Source organism: Ostrinia nubilalis, chromosome 23 (assembly GCF_963855985.1).
Source record: "Ostrinia nubilalis chromosome 23, ilOstNubi1.1, whole genome shotgun sequence".
Lineage (NCBI taxonomy): Eukaryota > Metazoa > Arthropoda > Insecta > Lepidoptera > Crambidae > Ostrinia > Ostrinia nubilalis.
In genome coordinates this window covers 6,518,068-6,538,366 of record NC_087110.1, presented here as the reverse complement: position 1 = coordinate 6,538,366, position 20,299 = coordinate 6,518,068, and the positions used below count along the sequence as shown (strand labels likewise).

Here is a 20,299-nt window from a genome sequence, read left to right as displayed (position 1 = left end):
ACTAAACCAACAATGAGCAAAATTACATCTTAAAATTATACTAGAGAAAGATCCATTGCAACTTATCTACAGAGTATTATTATAAAGAGAAAAGATTTGATAGAGTGGTCGTGTTCATGAGTTGTCGTTTCAGCCCAAAGGCGTCCACTGCTGTACAAAGGCCTCCCCCAAGGTTTTCCACAAAGACCTTCACCAGATCGCCGGTCCATCTAGTGGGAGGCCTACCCACACTAGTCTTCCGGCTCGTGGTCGCCACTCGAGAACTTTTCTGCCCCAGCAGCAATCAGCTCTATGAGTTGGATGTATTTTCAATTTTAATTTATGTAATTTATTAAGTTTTATTAGTATGCACAGTCACCCTGTATATTCCCATTAGATCACCCTCTAAGTGGTGACGTCATTAAGTCGCGGAGCATTCGCATTGTCGCTTCGTTACGGCGATGTGATCTACCTAGATCCTAGGATAGGCGGGTTCGATTCGAGACTAGATGACTAGTGGTGACAGTTTTGTAGTTTTTGTAATATCGATATAGACCCAATCTACTGAACTGTTCCCACCCGTGACATTGACAGGGGGACGCCACCGGCAATACCGGATCGCTGATTCCGATTTTAGCCATGTTGGTTGGAGTTGAACGCTCTCATTTCATCATCAGCTTTTTTTAAAGAATCTAAAAGTCCCGTTGACCCCTCGAGCTAAATACCTATTTATGTTACGAGTGGATTCACGTTTCTCGGTTTTGGATACGCCAAGTCCAACACCGACTATCTATAATTGATTCCCTTGTCCCGCTGGCGTGACATCCATTAAATTGTAAATTTAGTTTAAGGTTCGATGGGGCTGTCGTGTCCTAATAGACAAAAGCCTCCAAATAAATAAAGATTAAAAAAAGCACCGACACAAATGGGCTAGCTTTAATCGCATATCTTGAATTTGAAGTTTATCGATAAAACCTTTTGTTCTCTATCGACCACCCCCATCCCTGCCTCGCAAATCGAAGTCCCGATTGAAATCAGCCCGCGGTCGGTAAATAACGTATTGCAAGCTAATACTTTCCCCTGGGATTGCTAATCTCAAGGCTGTGTCGCTCTGATGAACGTCTCGAATAGGTGCTCTGTTTGCCTGGAGGGTGTATTCTGGAGGCACTCGATATGTCTTTGGACATTTCGCACGACAATATCTTTGGAGGTTTATCTCAAACATAGCAACAACATTATCAATTCAAAATTCAAATTCAAAATTTACTTATTGGAAACAAGAAAATTTGTACATGAAAAAGCGTGTAACTACGATAATAGCCGCAATAGTTTCAGAGAACTGTGGTGCGACTATTAACGCCCACTTCCGTAAAAATATTCCATAAACATACTATCAATGAACGTTTTGAATAGGTGCTCTGTTTGCATGGAGGGCGTATTCTGGAGGCACTCGATATTTTACGTCATGCCTTTGGACATTTTCACACTACAAAATCTTTGGACACCAGCTGATGGTGTAGTACGTAGACTAAATAGTCGTACGTACAGTAGGCGCGCGAGTTCATGTCCATCCTGAGGAATGCGGTAGTGCTGTTACCTAACTAATTATGCTAATGTCGATATCGATAATTATTACCAATTAAGTAGGTCAACCTTATCTACTTATTCCATATTTTTTGCAACTTATAAGTAAGTATAAGTATAAGTAAATAAGTAAGTAAGTAAGGCCCCGATGGACATGAACTCGCGCGCCTACTGTAGTCATTGAATCGTAGGCAACAATAACATATTATTACTACAGATGTAGGCAAACCTGAACATGGTACTTAAATTATTTCTGCTATGTGTTAAACACAGAAAACACCCGGAGAAATATAAAGATAATTTTCTCATAAATGTATGTTTGTACGGATTGACCTCTGACCTCGAGGATAACTTTCCGGGTTCCGAAATTTTCTAAAACAAAGCTGCTACTTTTATCAAAATATAAAGTCGAGTGATTACAAAATACAGACCCCAAGTTATGAAACAGAAACGGCTCAGCAATTGATATTCGTATTATGATGGATATTTATTTTGCTAAAACATATTTGTTCAACATAATCGAAACGTAAGTGTTTTTACGTACAATATACAATCGCCAGCATATCAAAATGTACATTTTTATTGCAAAAACGAACTTTATTTCGAGTACGTTAAGATATTAGGTAGTATTTAGCCTGAGTTCCCAAATTCGCTTAATGTTGAAACGGAGCAAAATTACAAAGATTTAAAGTTAAGCCGAGAGTGTATGACGCGATTATCCTAATTTATGACGTCACTAATTACGTTTCTTTCGTAGAAGTTGGGTGTAAAACTCGTATCATAATAATAATATCATATTATTTCGCGTCCTCATTTACCGACCAGATTAAGTTAAAATAAATTGTTGTTATAATTTTAAGCTTGGATTCAATTTTGATAAGTTCTAATTTAATGATTCGGGCAGTTGTTTGAAAATTATACCTAGTAAGGCTGGGTTGCACCATTTTACTTTAACTTTGACAAACGTCAAAAATCTGTCAAAATTCATACAAAAAACATCGGTTATCGTTATAGTTACGGTCAAATTTAGGTGGTGCAACTCAGCCTTAGTAAACAAAATTGACAGAAAATTGGTAAAAAAAAAGAACTAGGTACCTGTATACGTTATGGTTCCAAAATACTGAACTGTCCTATCCATGACATTGACAGTGGGGCGCCACCGTCAATACCGGATCGCTGGTTCCGATTTTTGCCATGTTGGAAACCATAAATACACTCAACATCAAATAAACCGCACCTTCCGCGACGCGAACTTTAAAGATTTTCTTCTGACACAATTATGGTACCCTGTTGCTGCGATGCTCGTAACTCGAAGAGTCGTGTTGATAAGTTGCGAATTAAAATGCTTTTTCTTCATAAAATTGCGTATATTCTCAGTTTCAGTTAATTTAAAGCGTTAAGTCGTTACAAGTATTTGAAAGCGAATCCTATTCTATAATAATGCATTGACAAAATAAAATATTTAAAATTAGTGGGGCGGCTCAGTGGCGCCACTTCAAATTTGTCTATGATGCTAATAATGCCATGGTTATGACACCGACACAAAGTAATGTTACCGTTAACTACTAGACATACCCCAACAATATTGGTGTTATTTGAATGCCCAATAAATATCCTTAAAGAAAAATACATTTCATTTCTAAATAAATGATTAACATATACCTACCATAAATGTGACTTGAAAATAGACCTCACTTTGGGCTCACCTCTGGGATCAATTAGACCAATTTTTATGGTTATAAAACCAAATAAAGGTCTCACGTGTCCTCTTTAACAGATGGATAGCGATTAATCCCAACTTAACAGTTTTATAGTCATAAAAAATGGCTATAGCGTAACTACCTATTTTTTGAAGAAGTGACTCTGGATCCTTGTAAAGACACATTTTTGGGGTAAAAACCTTTTCTTTAATGAAATGAAGTTTAGAACTAGGCTTTCAAATCGTACCAATGTTGGTGGGAAGTGGGGATGCATACGTTTGATAAGTGCTTGTCGCGGGAGGTGCGATTTATTTGATGCCGAGTGTAGTTGAACGATGGTAGCGCCCCCCTGTCATTGAGTTTGGTGGGACAGTTCAGCGTGGGTCAGCTATATCACGTTACGTTGACGTTACATCTTTGAACTGAATTTACATCAGTAACGACAGTACTAACTAAACAAAGAATGGTAGTTAATTTTAAAAAAATACTTCAAGTTTGTAGCATTTACGACATCTGGCAAATACAAATTTATAAGTATGGACAGACAAAGACACATTAAGTTGCAACAAAAATATTATGTAATCTAATGTGCTATGGATTGTAAATTTAAAACACAATAAGGGTTCCTTGTCAGGTCTACGGAACCCTAAAAACGTAGCGCAGGAAAACGCACTACAATGAGGGTTTTCGCGATTGAAAAATCCGCCAGATGGCAAGACGTAGACGCGAGGTCCAAATGCTGCATGATTGGTTATTTTTGACATGACATTGACAGATAAGTATGACAAAATCCACCAATCATGCAGCATTTGGACCTCCCGTCTACGTATTGCCATGTGGCGGATTATTCAATCGCGAAAACCCTCATTTTGCAGTCAATGTCAAATGTCAATAGATATTGGTATAAAAGTGCCAATTCTCCCACTTTACAACTCGGGAACAATTTGAATAATTCCTGGACGCGTTCAATGTCACATTAACGTCGACTCACCCAACCTGAAGTTAACCGATTTTGTATTATCCACCGGTTTATCTGATGGATATAAATTTGATTTTTGTCGCCGTATTGAACTTTTGTCTCAGAAACGATTCAGTGATACCTCTATTTGCAATGGAACATAGCTGAAAGTTGATTTTAAGTATCATAAAAAGTTACATTGGTTTGGAGACACAGTTCAGTTTCTCCGGAAAGCACGGAATAATAACGGAAACCTGAGTTCATTCAAGACGACAATCTCTTAACCGAACAGAAAGGAACCAATACAAAGTGTTTTCACACTATCCCACCGGGGAATTGAACCTGGGACATTTGATTCGAGTCTAAAAATCTTACTCTCCTAATATCTACTAATTAGGAGAGTGTGATCTTTAGACTCAAATAATGGATATTTGAGTCATTGCAATTACCCTTAGTTGTGTACCTAATAATTATGTACCTACTCAATTATAAGGTTTAATAAATCTTCTTGTTTACTACACACAGATTAATCTGTATGCTATCACATAATATTATAATTTGAAGGCTGAATAGCATCTAAATGGATTTAAGATTCTATTTAAGTCATTTGTCAAATGTCCATGGAAACATTGCATGCAAGGGCATAAAAGCGTTTTACTAGTTTATGTTAACTGTGGTTACATGAAAATTACAATAAACTTCAAAACCTACATACAATGCCAAAACAACTGAATTATTATCTCTTATCAACTACCCTGCCACGCGATTGTAGATTAACATTTAAATCATATCCCCGAAACTAAAGACCAAAATGGCGTCATCATTCAGGCGATAACGCAACACGATGCGGAATCTCAATGAGAATGATTGTGATGTACACAGATTAATTAATCTGCCATAATCCCGACACAACACTGCGATTAATCAGCGCAAGGGATTAAATTATGAGGTCGTCGACAAAACAGCGTTATTTAATACCGCTATTGCTAAATTTATCGGTGTGAATTGTGATGGTGTCTATCCGATAATTGAAAACTAATATTTAAATTGGCGTTGGAGCAGAAAAGTTCTCGAGTGGCGATCACGGGCGAAGTAGTAAGGTAGCTAGATCGACGATAAGGTGAAGGTCAAAGGAAGCAGACAGACCATCATCATTTCAGTCACAGGACGTACACTGCTGAACATAGGCCTCTCTCAATGATTCCCAGATTGGCCGGTTGGTAGCGGCCTGCATCCAGCGCCTTCCTACTTACCTTTATGAGGTCATCTGTTCACCTTGTTGGGGGGAATCCCATGTTGCGCTAAATGGTACCCTTATAATGTACTTTACAATTCACTGTTGTTAGTAGCACATAAGAAAGCTTCAGAGCTTTAATTTTGAGAGCTGCGAGCTTTGTCTGAAATAAGTTTCTATTTTTGGACCAATCATAAACATAAAAATCTTCATAAGTGTAGAATTTGAGTGTAATATAAAAACAATTACAGCCTACACGGTTTGTAAATTTAATTTTGTTCTGTCACTGTCGCTCACCTTATATTGCTAACATAATTTATTTTAAATACTGTTATTTTCTTAGTAGCTGTCGCAGACAAAGCAAAATATTTTCTTAATGAACCAAAAAACACACTTACCTTTCATTTATTTTTACAACTTATTGCAAGTTGTTTTAATAAACGATTTGTTAGATGCATTTTCCAACTCCTACTTATAAAAAATATACTATTTTTTCTTTCTTTCAATAAAAAATGACACATCACTAAATTCTTTGCTCATTGTAATGTCATAATGAAAAAAAGATTTCCCCTCGTTAAGCCCTGTCCGAAATATTAATCGTTGAGCCGCAATTCGATTGCATTATTTTACGTTAGCACGAATGAAATGAAAAGGGTTGCAACTGGCTAATATGCCTTGAATTTTAAAGTGTGAATTCAACGATCATAGCATTTCATTGTCAAAGTTAGAGGTATTATCTGTGATAATTAAATAATATGATGATAATGTAAGCTTCTATTGATATATTGAGATACCCCGCTTTGTGATTTAAGTACTAGATCTAATCTTAAATCCATTTAGAAGCTATTCAGCCTCGAAATTAAATTATGTGATTACATAAGGATTAATCTGTGTGTAGCAAACAAGACGATTCAAACCTTATAATTGAGTACATGCTGCATAGCTCTTACGTAATTTTTACGACCTAAAATTAACGAATTTTCTATATAGTCCAGTAGAATTAGCTTTTAAATCGGAAATAATTCCTACATAAGATTTTATTGTTTTAATGGCTTCATTGGTTGCCCATTAAGACTCTCCTAAGTTTTTGACTTCGACGGAGTTGTGCTTAAGTGGTGGGGGCCCCCGAAAGAGGCATTTTTTCGGTTTTCCGGTTATACCGCGTAAAGGACTTACCCTATCAAAAAGTGGTCTTCATGACGGTTGAAGGACACTTAATCCTGCATTGAATAAGACCAAATTCATATGTTTTGGACAAACCGTTCTCGCGCTAAAGTTCGGCAAAGTAGAAAATATACGTATAATTAATGACCCTCTCCACGTCCAATGGTTTGTTACCCACAGACTTCCAAGTCTTGAAAAGGGCCACCTCAACCAGTGTAACCCTATCAAGGCTTACGAGCTTGATGCGCCTATCCTTGTTCGTCCCAGCCGTTCCTTAACTGCGGTTGCTGCACCTCTTCCTGGCACTCACCTGAACGACTCTGTGTTACCTACTGTGGCTGCCCCTCTTCCTTGTATCCTCCTGCATGACTACGTTGCCTAGCCGTATGCCTGGTCTAAGGTTCGACGCCAAAAATCAACAACAACAAGTTCATATTAAAACGCTGAAGAGTTTTTTGTTTGTTTGTTTGAACGCGCTAATCTTAAGAATTACTAGTTTGATTGAAATCATTATTTTTGTGTTGAATAGCTCATACATTGAGGAAGGCTATAGGATATATACAATCACTCTACGACTAATAGAGGCGAAGAAGTAAAGAAAAATGTTGCAAGCACGGGAAATAGTATTTAAACTATTTTCACTCGTACGAAGTTGATTTTGTGGCATCGAACCTTGGACCAGGCATATGGCTAAGCAATGAAATCGTACAGGAGGGTACAAGGAAGAGGGACAGCCACATTAGGTAACACAGAGTCGTTCAGGAGAGTGCCAGGAAGAGGTGCAGCAACCGCAGTTAAGGAACGGCTGGGACGAACAAGGATAAGCGAATCAAACTCGTGAGCCTTGTTAGGGTTACACTGGTTAAGGCGACCCTTTACAAGGCTTGGAAGCATGTGGGTAACAAGCCATTGGACGTGGAGAGGGTCATTATTTATACGTATATTTTCTACTTTGCCGAACATTAGCGCGAGAACGGTTTGTCCAAAACATATGAATTTGGTCTTATTCAATGCAGGATTAAGTGCCCTTTAACCGTCATGAAGACCACTTTTCGATAGGGTAAGTCCTTTACGCGGTATAACCGGAAAACCGAAAAAACGCCCCTTTCGGGGGCCCCCACCACTTAAGCACAACTCCGTCGAAGTCGAAAACTTAGGAGAGTCTTAATGGGCAACCAATGAAGCCATTAAAGCAAAAAAATCTTTTGTAGGAATTATTTCCGATTTAATCAATTTTTGTGTTTAATTCTACTGGCCTAATATTATATTCATAAAAGGAGATAACTTTCCACATATTTTAAGTACAAACTTACAAAACAACACTCACACTATAAAATATTAGCATAGATCAAAAGTAAAAGTCAGCTACGTATTTTTTGAAGAAGAGTAAATACAAAATATTGCAGTGCAGGACAACGCGACCGTTTTGTATTATGTCAGCAAACAGCTTTTTAATTAATTCGCTTATTTATTTGGAACATTGCAATGCATGACGCTTATTATGAATGAATTTGTTAATCATTATTAATAGTTAATTGGGTAACGATTTAATTTAATAACTGGTGGCGCTGTTCGTTGCGGTTTTACCAGTTTTACAGAAAAGGTTTCAGTGTGTGTCCATATGTTTTTTTACGGTGAATTACTTTGTTTATTTATGTAAATGCGTATGTATAAACACAATACAATAAAAGATATAGCCAATAGTATAATATACCTACGGTAAAAGCACAAATTACATAATCAAGCTTAGCATTTTTATTTGATTTTATTTTTCTTTATTAAGGAATACCTTATGTCACTGTAACAGATGATATTTTGCAATAAACGACACTATTTTCAGATATTAAGAGTGACATTTCGTTTAAGTTACGTGGTTATCATAGGTACTTTTAATGAATTTTTTCTTTATTTTCAGATAAACAATAAGGACTGGTGCAAAAAGGGCAGAAAAGGCGGCCATTGCAACATGAAATGTGAAGGTATTTAAACGTTTTATCAGATTTAATTGCAAATTATGAACTGTAAATCACAATAATTACAACTCAATTTATTGCGCTAATGAAAACGTAACCTCGTTAATGTATTTGGAAAATAAACGCGTTTCTAAATAAATTAAATCCATTGAAATGTTTAAAAAGATTTAAAAACTTATAGTTTAAAGGATTTTCTTAAAGAAGCCCAAGTAACCAAGTGTGGGACAAATCAGGACCAAGCCGTTTGGAGACGCATGACGCGGAGGGCCGACCCCAAATAAATGAATGGGCCACCAGGCAGAGAAGAAGATAGTTTAAAGGATTTTCCACATTGAATGCGTTCTGCGGTTAGGTCAAAGAACGCAGCCCGCATCATGTATGAATATTGTCGGTCAGGGCAATCTGTCAGCGGTCATTTAACTGTCATCTGTCAACTGTGCGGTTTATGTCTCTGTTTAAGCCCACACGGTCAGATTGCATCGATACAAAATGTATAGAGTTCACTTTAACCTGAACGCATCCAGTATGGAAAATCCTGAAAAGAATATCCCACCAAAAACATTCTGTAAAAAAATAGCCAAGTCTCGATGGAGCTGCCTGTTTATCTCTAAAAAGTAATGAAATCTAGACAAAGTCGTGCCAAGTCTATGGTTCCTTACTGCGATTTCTTTATTATTATATTTAATGTTGTGTGACTTGGCCGTTGAAGGGTAACAAACCAGATGCTCCATGACACCATTGTACCAATTTGTCGCCAAAATCGCTACCCATTGACGATGGAAAATAAATTGCACTTGGAAAACGTTGATTCAATAACCAGTCAATTGTAGGCTTAATAAAGCTGCGTATTTCAATAATACTTATGTATGATTATCTTAATAAAGATTGTTCAACGGCCAAGTCACACAACATTAAATATAATAATAAAGAAATCGCAGTAAGGAACCATAGACTTGGCACGACTTTGTCTAGATTTCATTACTTTTTAGAGATAAACAGGCAGCTCCATCGAGACTTGGCTAATTTTTTACAGAATGTTTTTGGTGGGATTTCACTTCTTTTTGTAGAAAGTGGCATAATTATTTAACGTCGGCGTCTTTTCTTTTAATATCATCGACATTTTTTTTACGATATTAAACACAAATAAACTCAACGACCTTTAAAATGGACAACGAATCAGAAATTGTTTTAATAACAAGTGCCACGCCATCTAGCGATGAGCGGTACAGGCGAACACCACGGTGCCGGTGTGGCGCTAGTAGTATTGATTATGAATGTGGTGTTACTCCAGATCTTCGATTTTCCTAGTTTTTATAGTTTTCCCTTTATGTAGTCATTAAACCCTAACTCTGTACCAAATTTCAGCTCTCTGAGTTAATGGGAAGTACTAGTTCTATTTTGATGATCATCAGTGAGTGAGTGAGTGAGTGTCGTAAATGCGAAACTTTGCTTTCGCTTAACTTCGGAACTAAATGACCTACAAACTTGAAATTTTGGATTTTAAGTATGTGATTATAGCTTACTAGATGACAAAAATTTCTGCGTTCTGGTCTTATCCAGAGGTTCTCAAATAGAGGCCTGAAAATGCGGCGAAATGGTTCCAGTAAAGATGGTACGGCAGTGTTTGCTTCGCGCTCGACTTGGCGGGGGCACTGCCGTGCCCCCAGATTCATCCAAATCCATCGAGCCATTTTAGCGTGACTGAGCTACAAGCTGGCATTCAAAATATTAGAACTAGCGCCTCTTCGAAATCATGAATTTATTCCCAAGTTCTCATACGTGAACCGAAGAACACAGATGTTGGCAAGAAATTCGCTCGTCCCGCATTATGATACACAATGTAAAAGAATCCAGTGGTTTTTCCAAATGTAGCACACAAAATTACTGCAAAGTTTAACGTTTAACTGAGTCAGTGCTTGAAGTATGAGAGCGGTACAGGAGGGTGTTTTGTGTCATCGTTTTATGTCACAAAACAGCCTCCTGTGTTCCTCCAGTTGGTTGACTTGTATGCTCTGTCACGTCATAACTATGTCACCCATCCCGTGCCTTAGTTATGCACTAGACTTTAATACAAGTTCTCGTTAAGCCAACCTTTCTGGTTAACGTGAAAGTGAAAGCCAAATCCTTCATTTTCCTCTGGTTTATTAGAGAGGTCTGTAGTCCTGCAATAGAAACTACCTGGCGATGATGATGGTAAAGTTAAATATTCTAGAAGCTGTGTTATTATGCGACGCCATAGTTGACTCAAAATAAGTAGATAGGAGACTCCAAGATCAACAGTCGCTTCGGATCGATTTTATATCATTCATCATCATTGGATAAAATTCTCTAGTTTCTTTACGATTCGCAACAAAATTGTTACGCAAGAGACCTTTGTCCAGCAGTGGACGACGTTGGAACGAAATCTAAAATTTTAAGAATGCAAGCGCGAGCATTCTGTCCCTTCCTGCCTTACAGCGGAACGTTCGTCGAATACTTATGCGAATGTCGATAGAATATGGATGGCATTTTTCACGGCCCGATACCGAGCCAATGAGAGATAGTAAAATATTAACTTTACGTCAACCTCGGTCTCATTTCAAATTGATGTCACTCATAATCCTGTCGAAAGAATGTTTTTTCTCATATTACCTACTTCCTTTCTACTTTTACCAGGAATTTCATTGCTTTCAAACGTTGCTTGCTTAAGTAAAGCAGCAAATCGAATACACAGCGTTGAATAAAGCTCTGTGATGTGTGACCCTGTGCGTCCACGCGCACTGTGAGTCCTCATAGTAATGTTTGTGAATACGGGCACAAGTATAATCATAAGACAAATTATCCAATAACTGACATCGTGTTTCATCTCTACGTTTTTCACGTTCGCAAAAAGTGAGTTGGAGCCTAAATACCCTTTTACAAAAAGGTTTTACAAAAGAAGTTATCATGTTGCCGGGATATCTTTTAGATCATCATCAGTTCATTTAGACCATCTTCTGAGGGGACAAACCTCCACAGTGGGAGTACGACCCTCTAATATACCAGCGGCAAATGGAGAATTTGGCCTACTCCCCTCGCTGGTCAATGTTAAGTGGCCATACTGGTTCTTAAGAATCATTAAGGTTTCTATTCTCTTAGCAACTAAGACCATTTTACTCTACATTTGTGTAATATCATGGGTTTCTGATTACAGACCTCCTCAACGAAGACTTGGCAGACGACGTCCGATGCGCCAAGAGAGTCTACGACCGAGTGGGCTTCAACGCCTGGCCTTCCTACTCGTACTGCAAGGAGAAGTCCTTGCCAGATCTATCTAGGTGCTAGAAACCGAATTTAGAACAGCAATAGCACATAAACTACGAGTAGCAAGCTATAGATCGTTCCATCTACGAAGACTCGCCCCACTTTTCTTCCGCGAACAACCGCGAACAAACTTCGCCAATCTTGACCTTCATTGGTTGGGTTTTTATGACGGTCAAGCTGTAGATCCTGGCCACTAGACAGAAGTTGCAGTGGTGGGAACGAGAGGTGGGAATAGTCCCGTTAATGTTTAAGTGTTATCGGTACACGCTAAATTATCCGTGAGTGCACACGCATACTAGAATAATGACGCTCGGATTGCTCGGATCAAACTCCACGCCTTGGTTCCCTCGACCAAAAATTAGTGGGGCCCGTCTTCGTGGATGGAACGATCTAGCAAGCATCAAAAGTAGTTGAAGTGCCTTTTTCCCATGATGCGGATTTCGGATCTGATCGCATGCAGGTTGCCCGCATTTCATTATTTCATGTTTTCGTTTATGAAAAAGTGGGCATTTCATATCCGCGCGCGTGCCTAAATATGCATCACAGGTAAAAGGCACTTATGTCACAGAATAAGTAGGTACTAAATAGTACCTACCAAGCTTATGTGTTGTCGAGTCGATCTACATATTTCCATAAAATATAGCCCTAGTGAAACCAAATCTTTGAACAAATTACGAATCCCACACAGAATGTTAATAATGCTAATTTTACTACACCATAATTATCTTCTTTAAGTTGTCAAATTAAGGTATGATAATGTAATGGAATAATTAATGAATTTGATCGTCAATTTTATTCATTCAACTGTTTTCAGACTAGTTTTTTGATAATTAAGTGTGTTTACCCAATTGTGTTCAGATCAAAGTAGATATTTTAAGCTAATCTAAATCTCATTAGCATTTAGTTTTAATACATTAGTTGCAGTAGCGTTAACTTGGAAAAGTAATTAAGATTTTAATTCTAACGACTAAAGCGTATGAATAAATGTTAATTTCGAAGGTTAACTGCTATTATGTGCCTAGGTTAAACATTTTTGGAATTTTATATCAATTGCAATAAAGTTACAAATTGTATGATTTTATTTGGATTTTACTTTATATTCAGCTTTAATAGAATCCTTTCAAAGTTCAGGTTTTAATATAGCTCGCAAGTACTCGCAATGTTACCCTCTGCAATTTAACGCCTGACGTAATTTATTCTACTGACTTAGCTCGAGCGCGCAATGTTGCTATAACTAAACGCTCTGGCGTTGCATAGATAAACCAGAGGGTATCCTTCCGTTTGGCCAAATTACTTTTCGCCAAATTTCACTTCGCAAACAACTTATCGCCAAAGTTTCATTTCCCAAATGAACTTTTAGCAACTGAACTTTTCGCAACTAATTCATTTGGTCAAATTATCATTTGGCAAAATTTTACTTGGCAAATGTTTATATAGCAAATGCTTTATTTTGCCAAATATTATATCCCAAATAATTTGTTTGGTCAAATTGACACTTCCCACCCACCGTTACCTACAAATCAAAGCATAAGGCACATGATCATGGTTTTCACAAGAATTTTATGTGAAACAAAGATATTTCAGAGAATAGCATGGTTGCAAAAAGTAGGTATTGCAGAAAATAGTAGGTTAGGTTAGGTTAGAACAGTGACCCTTAACGCGCGAAGGCGAGCGAAGCGTGCCGCGGCAGCGGCCGCCGAGCGCTAGAATCACCTCTATTGTTAATGAATCATTTGGAAATTTCGATAAAGAGAATGAAATATAAAAATTAATTTAGAACAAATTATAATTAACTACCCACTAAACAAAATAATAACCCACTAATCAAGCTAATTTGTTTTCCATTCTGTGCACCAATCAAATTATTTTGTAAATAGTTTATCGTGAAATATTTTTGCCAAATGGAACATTTGGCAAAACATACTTTGCCAAACAATAATTTGCTAAACAATAATATGCCAAAAACGACATTTGCGAATTAAAAGTTTGCAATAAGTTGTTTTGCCAAATGAGAATTTGCCAAATGAAAATTTGCGAAACGTTGTTTGCGATGTGATAATTTGGGAAACGTTTTTTGGCCAAACATTAGTAATCCAAACCAGAGAGATTCTCTCAAAGCTCCTACATTTCAATATCCAGTGATATATTTAGTAAAAAGGCCTTTGACGGTGCAATATTAGATGCGAGAGAGCAATTTACTCGCGTGCTAACGATATATAAATTCATTTTCTGGGATTGTACCCACCTGGCTTCATGTTAATGTTCTTTTTAGGAGTAAGTATTTCTGTTCACAAACATTTGCCGCTTTTTCAGGTTGTTTCCAACGTCGAAATATATTTGACGTTTATTGCATAGTTAATAACTCTTTCTCACCCTCTTCTATAAATTAATAGATATAAAGAACTATCTAGCTTCCAGCCCTTTCAAGTAGACGATTCTGATTGTCATCTTAAGTTTATTTATTATTTATAAGTCGTAAGACAGCTGATCATCGTACAAAAAAAGAATACATACAAATACCTACCAACTCCAAATATTTTCAAATCGCACACTAAGTAATTCGTGTAAGTTTTTCGCATACGTATTTCTTCCACGTTCTGCCTAATGCAGTGTTTCTAAAACTGGGGTATACGAACCCCCGAAGGGTTTGGGAGTTTGAAAGTAATCGTAAAGGGTTTATGATATGATTTACATACCATACGTACGACAGGTGATGGGTACATCTTCTCTCATTTGTAATGGTGTTGAAGTAAACCTACTTTTTGTAACTGTTATCTTTTATCTTTTGTTTCAAATGTCATTCCTGGACAAAGGACTCCCCCAAGGATTTCCACAACAACCGCGCTGCTCGCCTCCAGGTGCTTCCCGCGACCCTCACCAGATCGTCGGTCCACAGACGATCTTTAGACTATCGGCCCCCCTAGACAAAACGCACTTTTTGATCGAATCGAAAATCGAATCCGTCAAAACTCCATACAAAAAAAGGGCTTTTCGACCACTTTTCGACTGGTTTGCGATTATAATTTGCACTTTTTCTAGACCCACAGATACCGCTTGTCAAAGGTCAATAGGTGTACAGTCAGCGTCGAATAGCACCCAAAGTAGCCAAAAAGTTCGCAACACGTCTTTGGTTTTTAATTGAAATGTGTTGTCAAAGGACATTGTCAGAAACCGCCTTAGATTCCTGGGCACAGCAGTAAAGTATCAAAATTAATCTCTTACTTTTTGAATACTTAAATATTAATTAGATTGTAACGGACACTTGAGGATTAAAAAATGAAATAATAAAAGTATTTTATATGTATTCCATAATACTATGACGACATCCGGACATTTTAGGGCGTGGCCATGGCCTGCTCCATATCCTATGAAGTTCCATAATTTGTGTCGATAAAATCTATGTAAAATCGGCACAAGGCAATGCCGTACTTCATTGTTAGGAATCCATGTAATAGTGATGTTGACTGCGGTCATCATAGACAATAAGATACCGATCTTGTAAATAAAATAAATCGTCCAAATTGCTACAGTATGACTAGATTTTAATTAAAAGTTAAAAATATATTGCACGATACTACAAGAAGCTATCTAATGTGTCCAACTGGTCGAAGGTCATGAATAAAATAAAAAGAATTGTGATCATAACACTGATATAGACAATGACAACAATATGGGATCATCTTTAATATATCGGTTACAGTTTCAAAATTCGATGAAAAATCCAATGCCGCTTAAAGTGAGAGAAATGTCTAAAGTTCTAATAGAATTGAAAGTTTTATTCGCTCAAAATGCTTATAACAATAATTGGTAATACATTTCAAATATTAAGTACCTTTATAATGTATCGATAGAACCAAAATGATATCCTCTCAGCTTGGAAAGGGAAAACCCAGGATTGGGGGAGCGCTCCAGGCAATTTTTAGGACATTTCATAGGTGGTAGTAAATAATATTTATTTTATTATTAAAATTGAATATTTTGATATTGATAAAATTGAATATATCTTTCGATTCAAATACCGAATATTTTTCAATCGATAATAATTATCGAGAATTGTTAATAATATTCAATTAAAAGTTGTTCAATCCCTAGTCATGCATAGACTAAGACGGTAACCATGGAGATAGTTAGTTTGGTAAGTCACGTGTTAAATGTCAAGAGTGGAAAGTAAACATAGGATTCATGTTATTTATTTACGTGCAAAATGTAAGTAAGTAAATCATAAAAGTGGAACGCCGAGCTATTTCCAAAACCCGTCCAATATTATAATACAATTTGGCTGCGACAACTACAATACAGAACATCTCCCAAATCGATGTGCATAAAATAATATAATACAATACTAGTAAGTAAGAGGTTATGATAACAATATTGCTATCAATAAGTTTATAGAATTGGTCCGCCAGGAATAATTGTTCTTACATAAAGATTTGTGTCATTTAGAACCTAGAAAGTATTATTTCGCCACTGTTGATCTAACGGCGAACAATGTATGGAGAACGAACATTGTCCTTTGGCCACTTTGGCCAACTACCACTATTTGAGGCTAACTGTAGGTGGAATATAAGTTTGAGAAACGCTACCATAATGCGTCTGTCAGCACCTACCTCAGCCATGAATTTTAAAGTAAACTCTAATCGTGGTTAGGTTAGCCAGGTGTTCGGCTTTAGCCGGACATGTTTGGCTTTTTGCAGTCTTGTCCGGCCAAATATTGTCTCGTCTGGCCTGTCCGGCTTTTGTTAGGCTTTTTATGTAACTGCCGCGCGAAAGTCGAGCCACAGAATAATATCAAGCGCACGCATCAGGATGTTGGGCAACTGATGATGATAGTACTCACTCGTGAGCTATGACACAATTGCACCTAGTGACATGACCGGCTTTTAGAGTAAAATGTCCGGCCAACTGAAGCACAGAGTCCGGCTTTCGATCTTTACCTGGCCACCCTACGCGGAGTCCTCTCAAAGCCCCGGATATTGCCGTGGCTGCGCGCGACCGTTTCACCTACGATTTTGCGCTTGCAGATTTTTATAATATGTTATTCTTGTTTTCAGTCCGCTTTTTCTATTACAAAGCAAGGTTTTGTACTGGAGACGTGCTGGATTTAAATAAGTAAGCAAAGTTTGAATTTAACCATAACTATGTGGTGATAATAGAGTCTTCCAGTGACTTGGCCCACGTTTAGCTTGTTCCACGGGCCAATTTTTAAATGGTTTTTCTTCCAGTGACTGGGCTTACCTCTAAGATTCTGGAGTAGATTTTTGTTGATTTGGTGTTTAATTTATTAATATAAAACATTGAAGGTGGGCCCAGTCACTGGAAGAAAAGACTTGACCTGTGGACCAAGCTAAAAGTGGGCCATGTTACTAGAAGACTCGACTACAGCTCAACGGTGAAGGTGGCGGACTGGTCGACTCTAGATCCGAGGAACGCTGGTTCAAACTCCACAGGTACCGTGGTGAACCCACTCATAAGCATTTAAGCCTAACTACCACGAGGGTTAACGAGACTGCTTATTAGTATTTTGTGTGACAAAAATTACAATAATGAAAACGTTTATCTGTGTCTAGTGAAAAATCATGTAATATACCTACCTACCAACTGTCTGTATTTACCTATTTAGAAGACACTGGCTCCTGAAATACAGTTTACACTAGTTTAGGAGTCAGGGTTTCAATATAAAATGTTAAAGTGAAAAAAAAGAAAAAAGTGTGGCATTGTGACACGTAATTGGAAATACTGATTTCGACTCAGTTATTTTCACATGAAAAGAAACATAATAATATAAGTGTAATAGAAAAACATATTTAAAGGACTCAGAGGCGTACTTTGGGTGAAGCCTAGCCCAGTCAGTAAATTGAAGTGGGTTGAGTTGATTATGATGAAGATATTGCCTGACTTCGGTACATTAGTCGCTCGTAAACACTTGCAACTCTTATCATAGGAAGGTACTTGTTTAACGTGAAAAACTACAATACATTTTGTTCATTTATTATTTCTTTTGTTAAAAACAATTTGGAAGACTTACACTATTATAAGCACTTACAATGTGATTTGACTTTTCCAAAATTTACCTGCAACAAAAATATGATTGATTAATTCAATTATAAACAATATTACTTACAGATCATCATCATTTCAGCCACAAGACGTCCACTGCTGAACATAGGCTCCCCCAATGATTTTTGTATTGCCCCGTTGGTTGCGGCCTGCATCCAACGCCATCCTGCTACCTTTATTAGGTCTTGATCCACCTTAAAGATATCTATCATAAACTAAACTCTAGATAGTTCGTTAGGTTTCGAAGTCCAAAGTTGAATTCAGAACCTCAAAAAGCCTTCCGAATGGATTTCGTCCGACAAAAATACGAATATCGATCCAATTAAACACAATTATAGTCCGATCCAGGCAGATGATCGATACTGATTGATCTTAATCGGACATGCATCTGCGGGAACCGATTGTCCAGTTTTTTGTCTCCACATCATTTTAGATTGAAAGAGATAAAGCATACTGAAGAAATGTGAGTGAAGAGATTAATATAATGCGAAATTTTGGAAAGGGAATCCATAAACTTTCATTTTTTGGAAGTGAAAGATGGATATTTATTTATTTGATCACTAACAAGGTTACATTGAGGCTTCACAAAAGTAACTATAAAAAATAACACTTGTTAAATGCAAACTTAATTAAAGGTGAAAACATCATGCGTTAGAGACTAAAGCAACAGAAATATTGATGAAAAAAGTGTCTGAAAACGGTAACAACATCTTCCATAAACTGTCTTAGAATTTTTTAACATTTGTCTTGGTACCTACCATATTCATATTCATAACATTTTCTTATCTAAATGTGTACCTACTTAATATAGTATGTGGAAAATTGCATATTTGATGTGGTCAATAAGGTTTTCCTGAATTGCGGTCACCAGTTGACGCAGGTCCTGTCACTACTGCTTGTGATTTATTATGAGTTTTGATTGTAACATCGCCAACTCGTGAACGCTACAGCGGTAGGAAGACTATCATTATTATTATGCACTTTCTCTACTTTTAAACTGCCAAACAGTCCAAGATTAGCACAGCTTAACATGCTTAAAACGGGACTATTCCCACCTCCCGTTCCCACCGCTGCAACTCCTGTGTAGCCAGGATCTACAGCTTGACCGCAATAAAAACCCAACCAGTGACGGTCAAGTTTGTCCCGGGGGAAAGTTCTGTCTTTGGACCCGCAAGACCATGTTATCAAAGCTTATGCTAATCTTTAAGAAAAAGCAATATTAGCTGGTCCGCAAGAATTAGCTGTCTCTACAACTCATTAATAAATGTTAATGCCTACATGGCTGCCACGACCGTTGCGCAACCAGTGTGTGGGCATTTGTTTCTTAAATCCGTTCTACTTGGGAATGCAAACAGCTGGTTTATAATATTAGTTAATCTTTGAAACATTTATCATTTAAGTTGGTTGTAGCAACTTTTACCACGCACTTATTCTTTAACTTAGAAAAACAACTTTCTTTAACTTTAGAGGATTGTACATTCGATAAAAGGAACAGCTGGTCTAATTTCGATGTAACTTTACACATCAGAACGGTTAAAACTGTTATCTAATGTAGAAGATGTCACGGGAACAAGTTAGAATTTTCCAGAATTATAAATCTTTTATTTGACCGAGAGTAGTAGAGAATGGTGTAGAAAACTACTAAATAATTTAGTTACTAATTCTCTACACCAAGTAAAGACCGTTCTATACATATATCCATCCAGATATCGTATTAAATCGTAATAAAAAATAAATACAGTAAGTATTAATAAAATAAAAGTAAGTAAATATACAGAGTACGAGTAGATGTTGTAAGTTAACATAAGTCATGTAACAAGGCACAGGAATGTAAACTACGTTATTGTATAAAACAGCCAGTTAACTTGACCTCTCATAGCTTTTCGATATTACCAGTCATATTGTGAGCTTTTTTGTAGAGTTGTAACAGGTGCTTCAAGCTGTTTATCAAAAACATAGCAATCAACATATTTTATTAAGTAGGTTGGAAATTGCAATCCACTGCGGATATAATCTCCTTAGATATTTAATTAAATGGGAAGTGAAATTATGTCAATTATGATAGAAATGCTTTGGTAACTATTGGAGTAGAACACATCGAAATAATTATTTAATTAAAAAAATATTTAAAAAAATCCTTTATTTTAAAAATTATTCGATTGCCACCAAATCACTTTACTCGTGATTTACTATTGTTTACTTCGCACCTAAATATTTTTCGTGAAAACAAAATGGCAGGTCAAGTTAAAATGGCTTGCGCACAGACAATAAAAACAAAACAATGGCGCGGTAATGTCGCTGCAGATTCCCACGTCCGTACTCTGTGGATAGGTCGTTGACATCCCTGATCGATTGGTGACGTTTTTTT

At 37.0% G+C, this 20,299-nt stretch overlaps 2 protein-coding genes across 2 annotated transcripts in view; one reads left to right on the top strand and one right to left on the bottom strand.

Annotated features, from left to right (window-relative positions):
- The window catches only part of LOC135083493 (lysozyme), a 43,233-nt gene extending 31,272 nt beyond the window's left edge, over positions 1-11,961 (top strand). The window contains exons 4-5 of the mRNA XM_063978253.1: positions 8,535-8,598; positions 11,765-11,961. Of these exons, the coding sequence (XP_063834323.1) occupies positions 8,535-8,598; positions 11,765-11,895 (195 nt within the window). The 3' untranslated portion in view covers positions 11,896-11,961. The remainder of the gene's footprint in view (positions 1-8,534; positions 8,599-11,764) is intronic.
- LOC135083390 (uncharacterized) overlaps positions 1-20,299 on the bottom strand; it is a 122,397-nt gene that overhangs the window by 69,878 nt on the left and 32,220 nt on the right. The gene's annotated exons all lie outside the window — the stretch shown is intronic.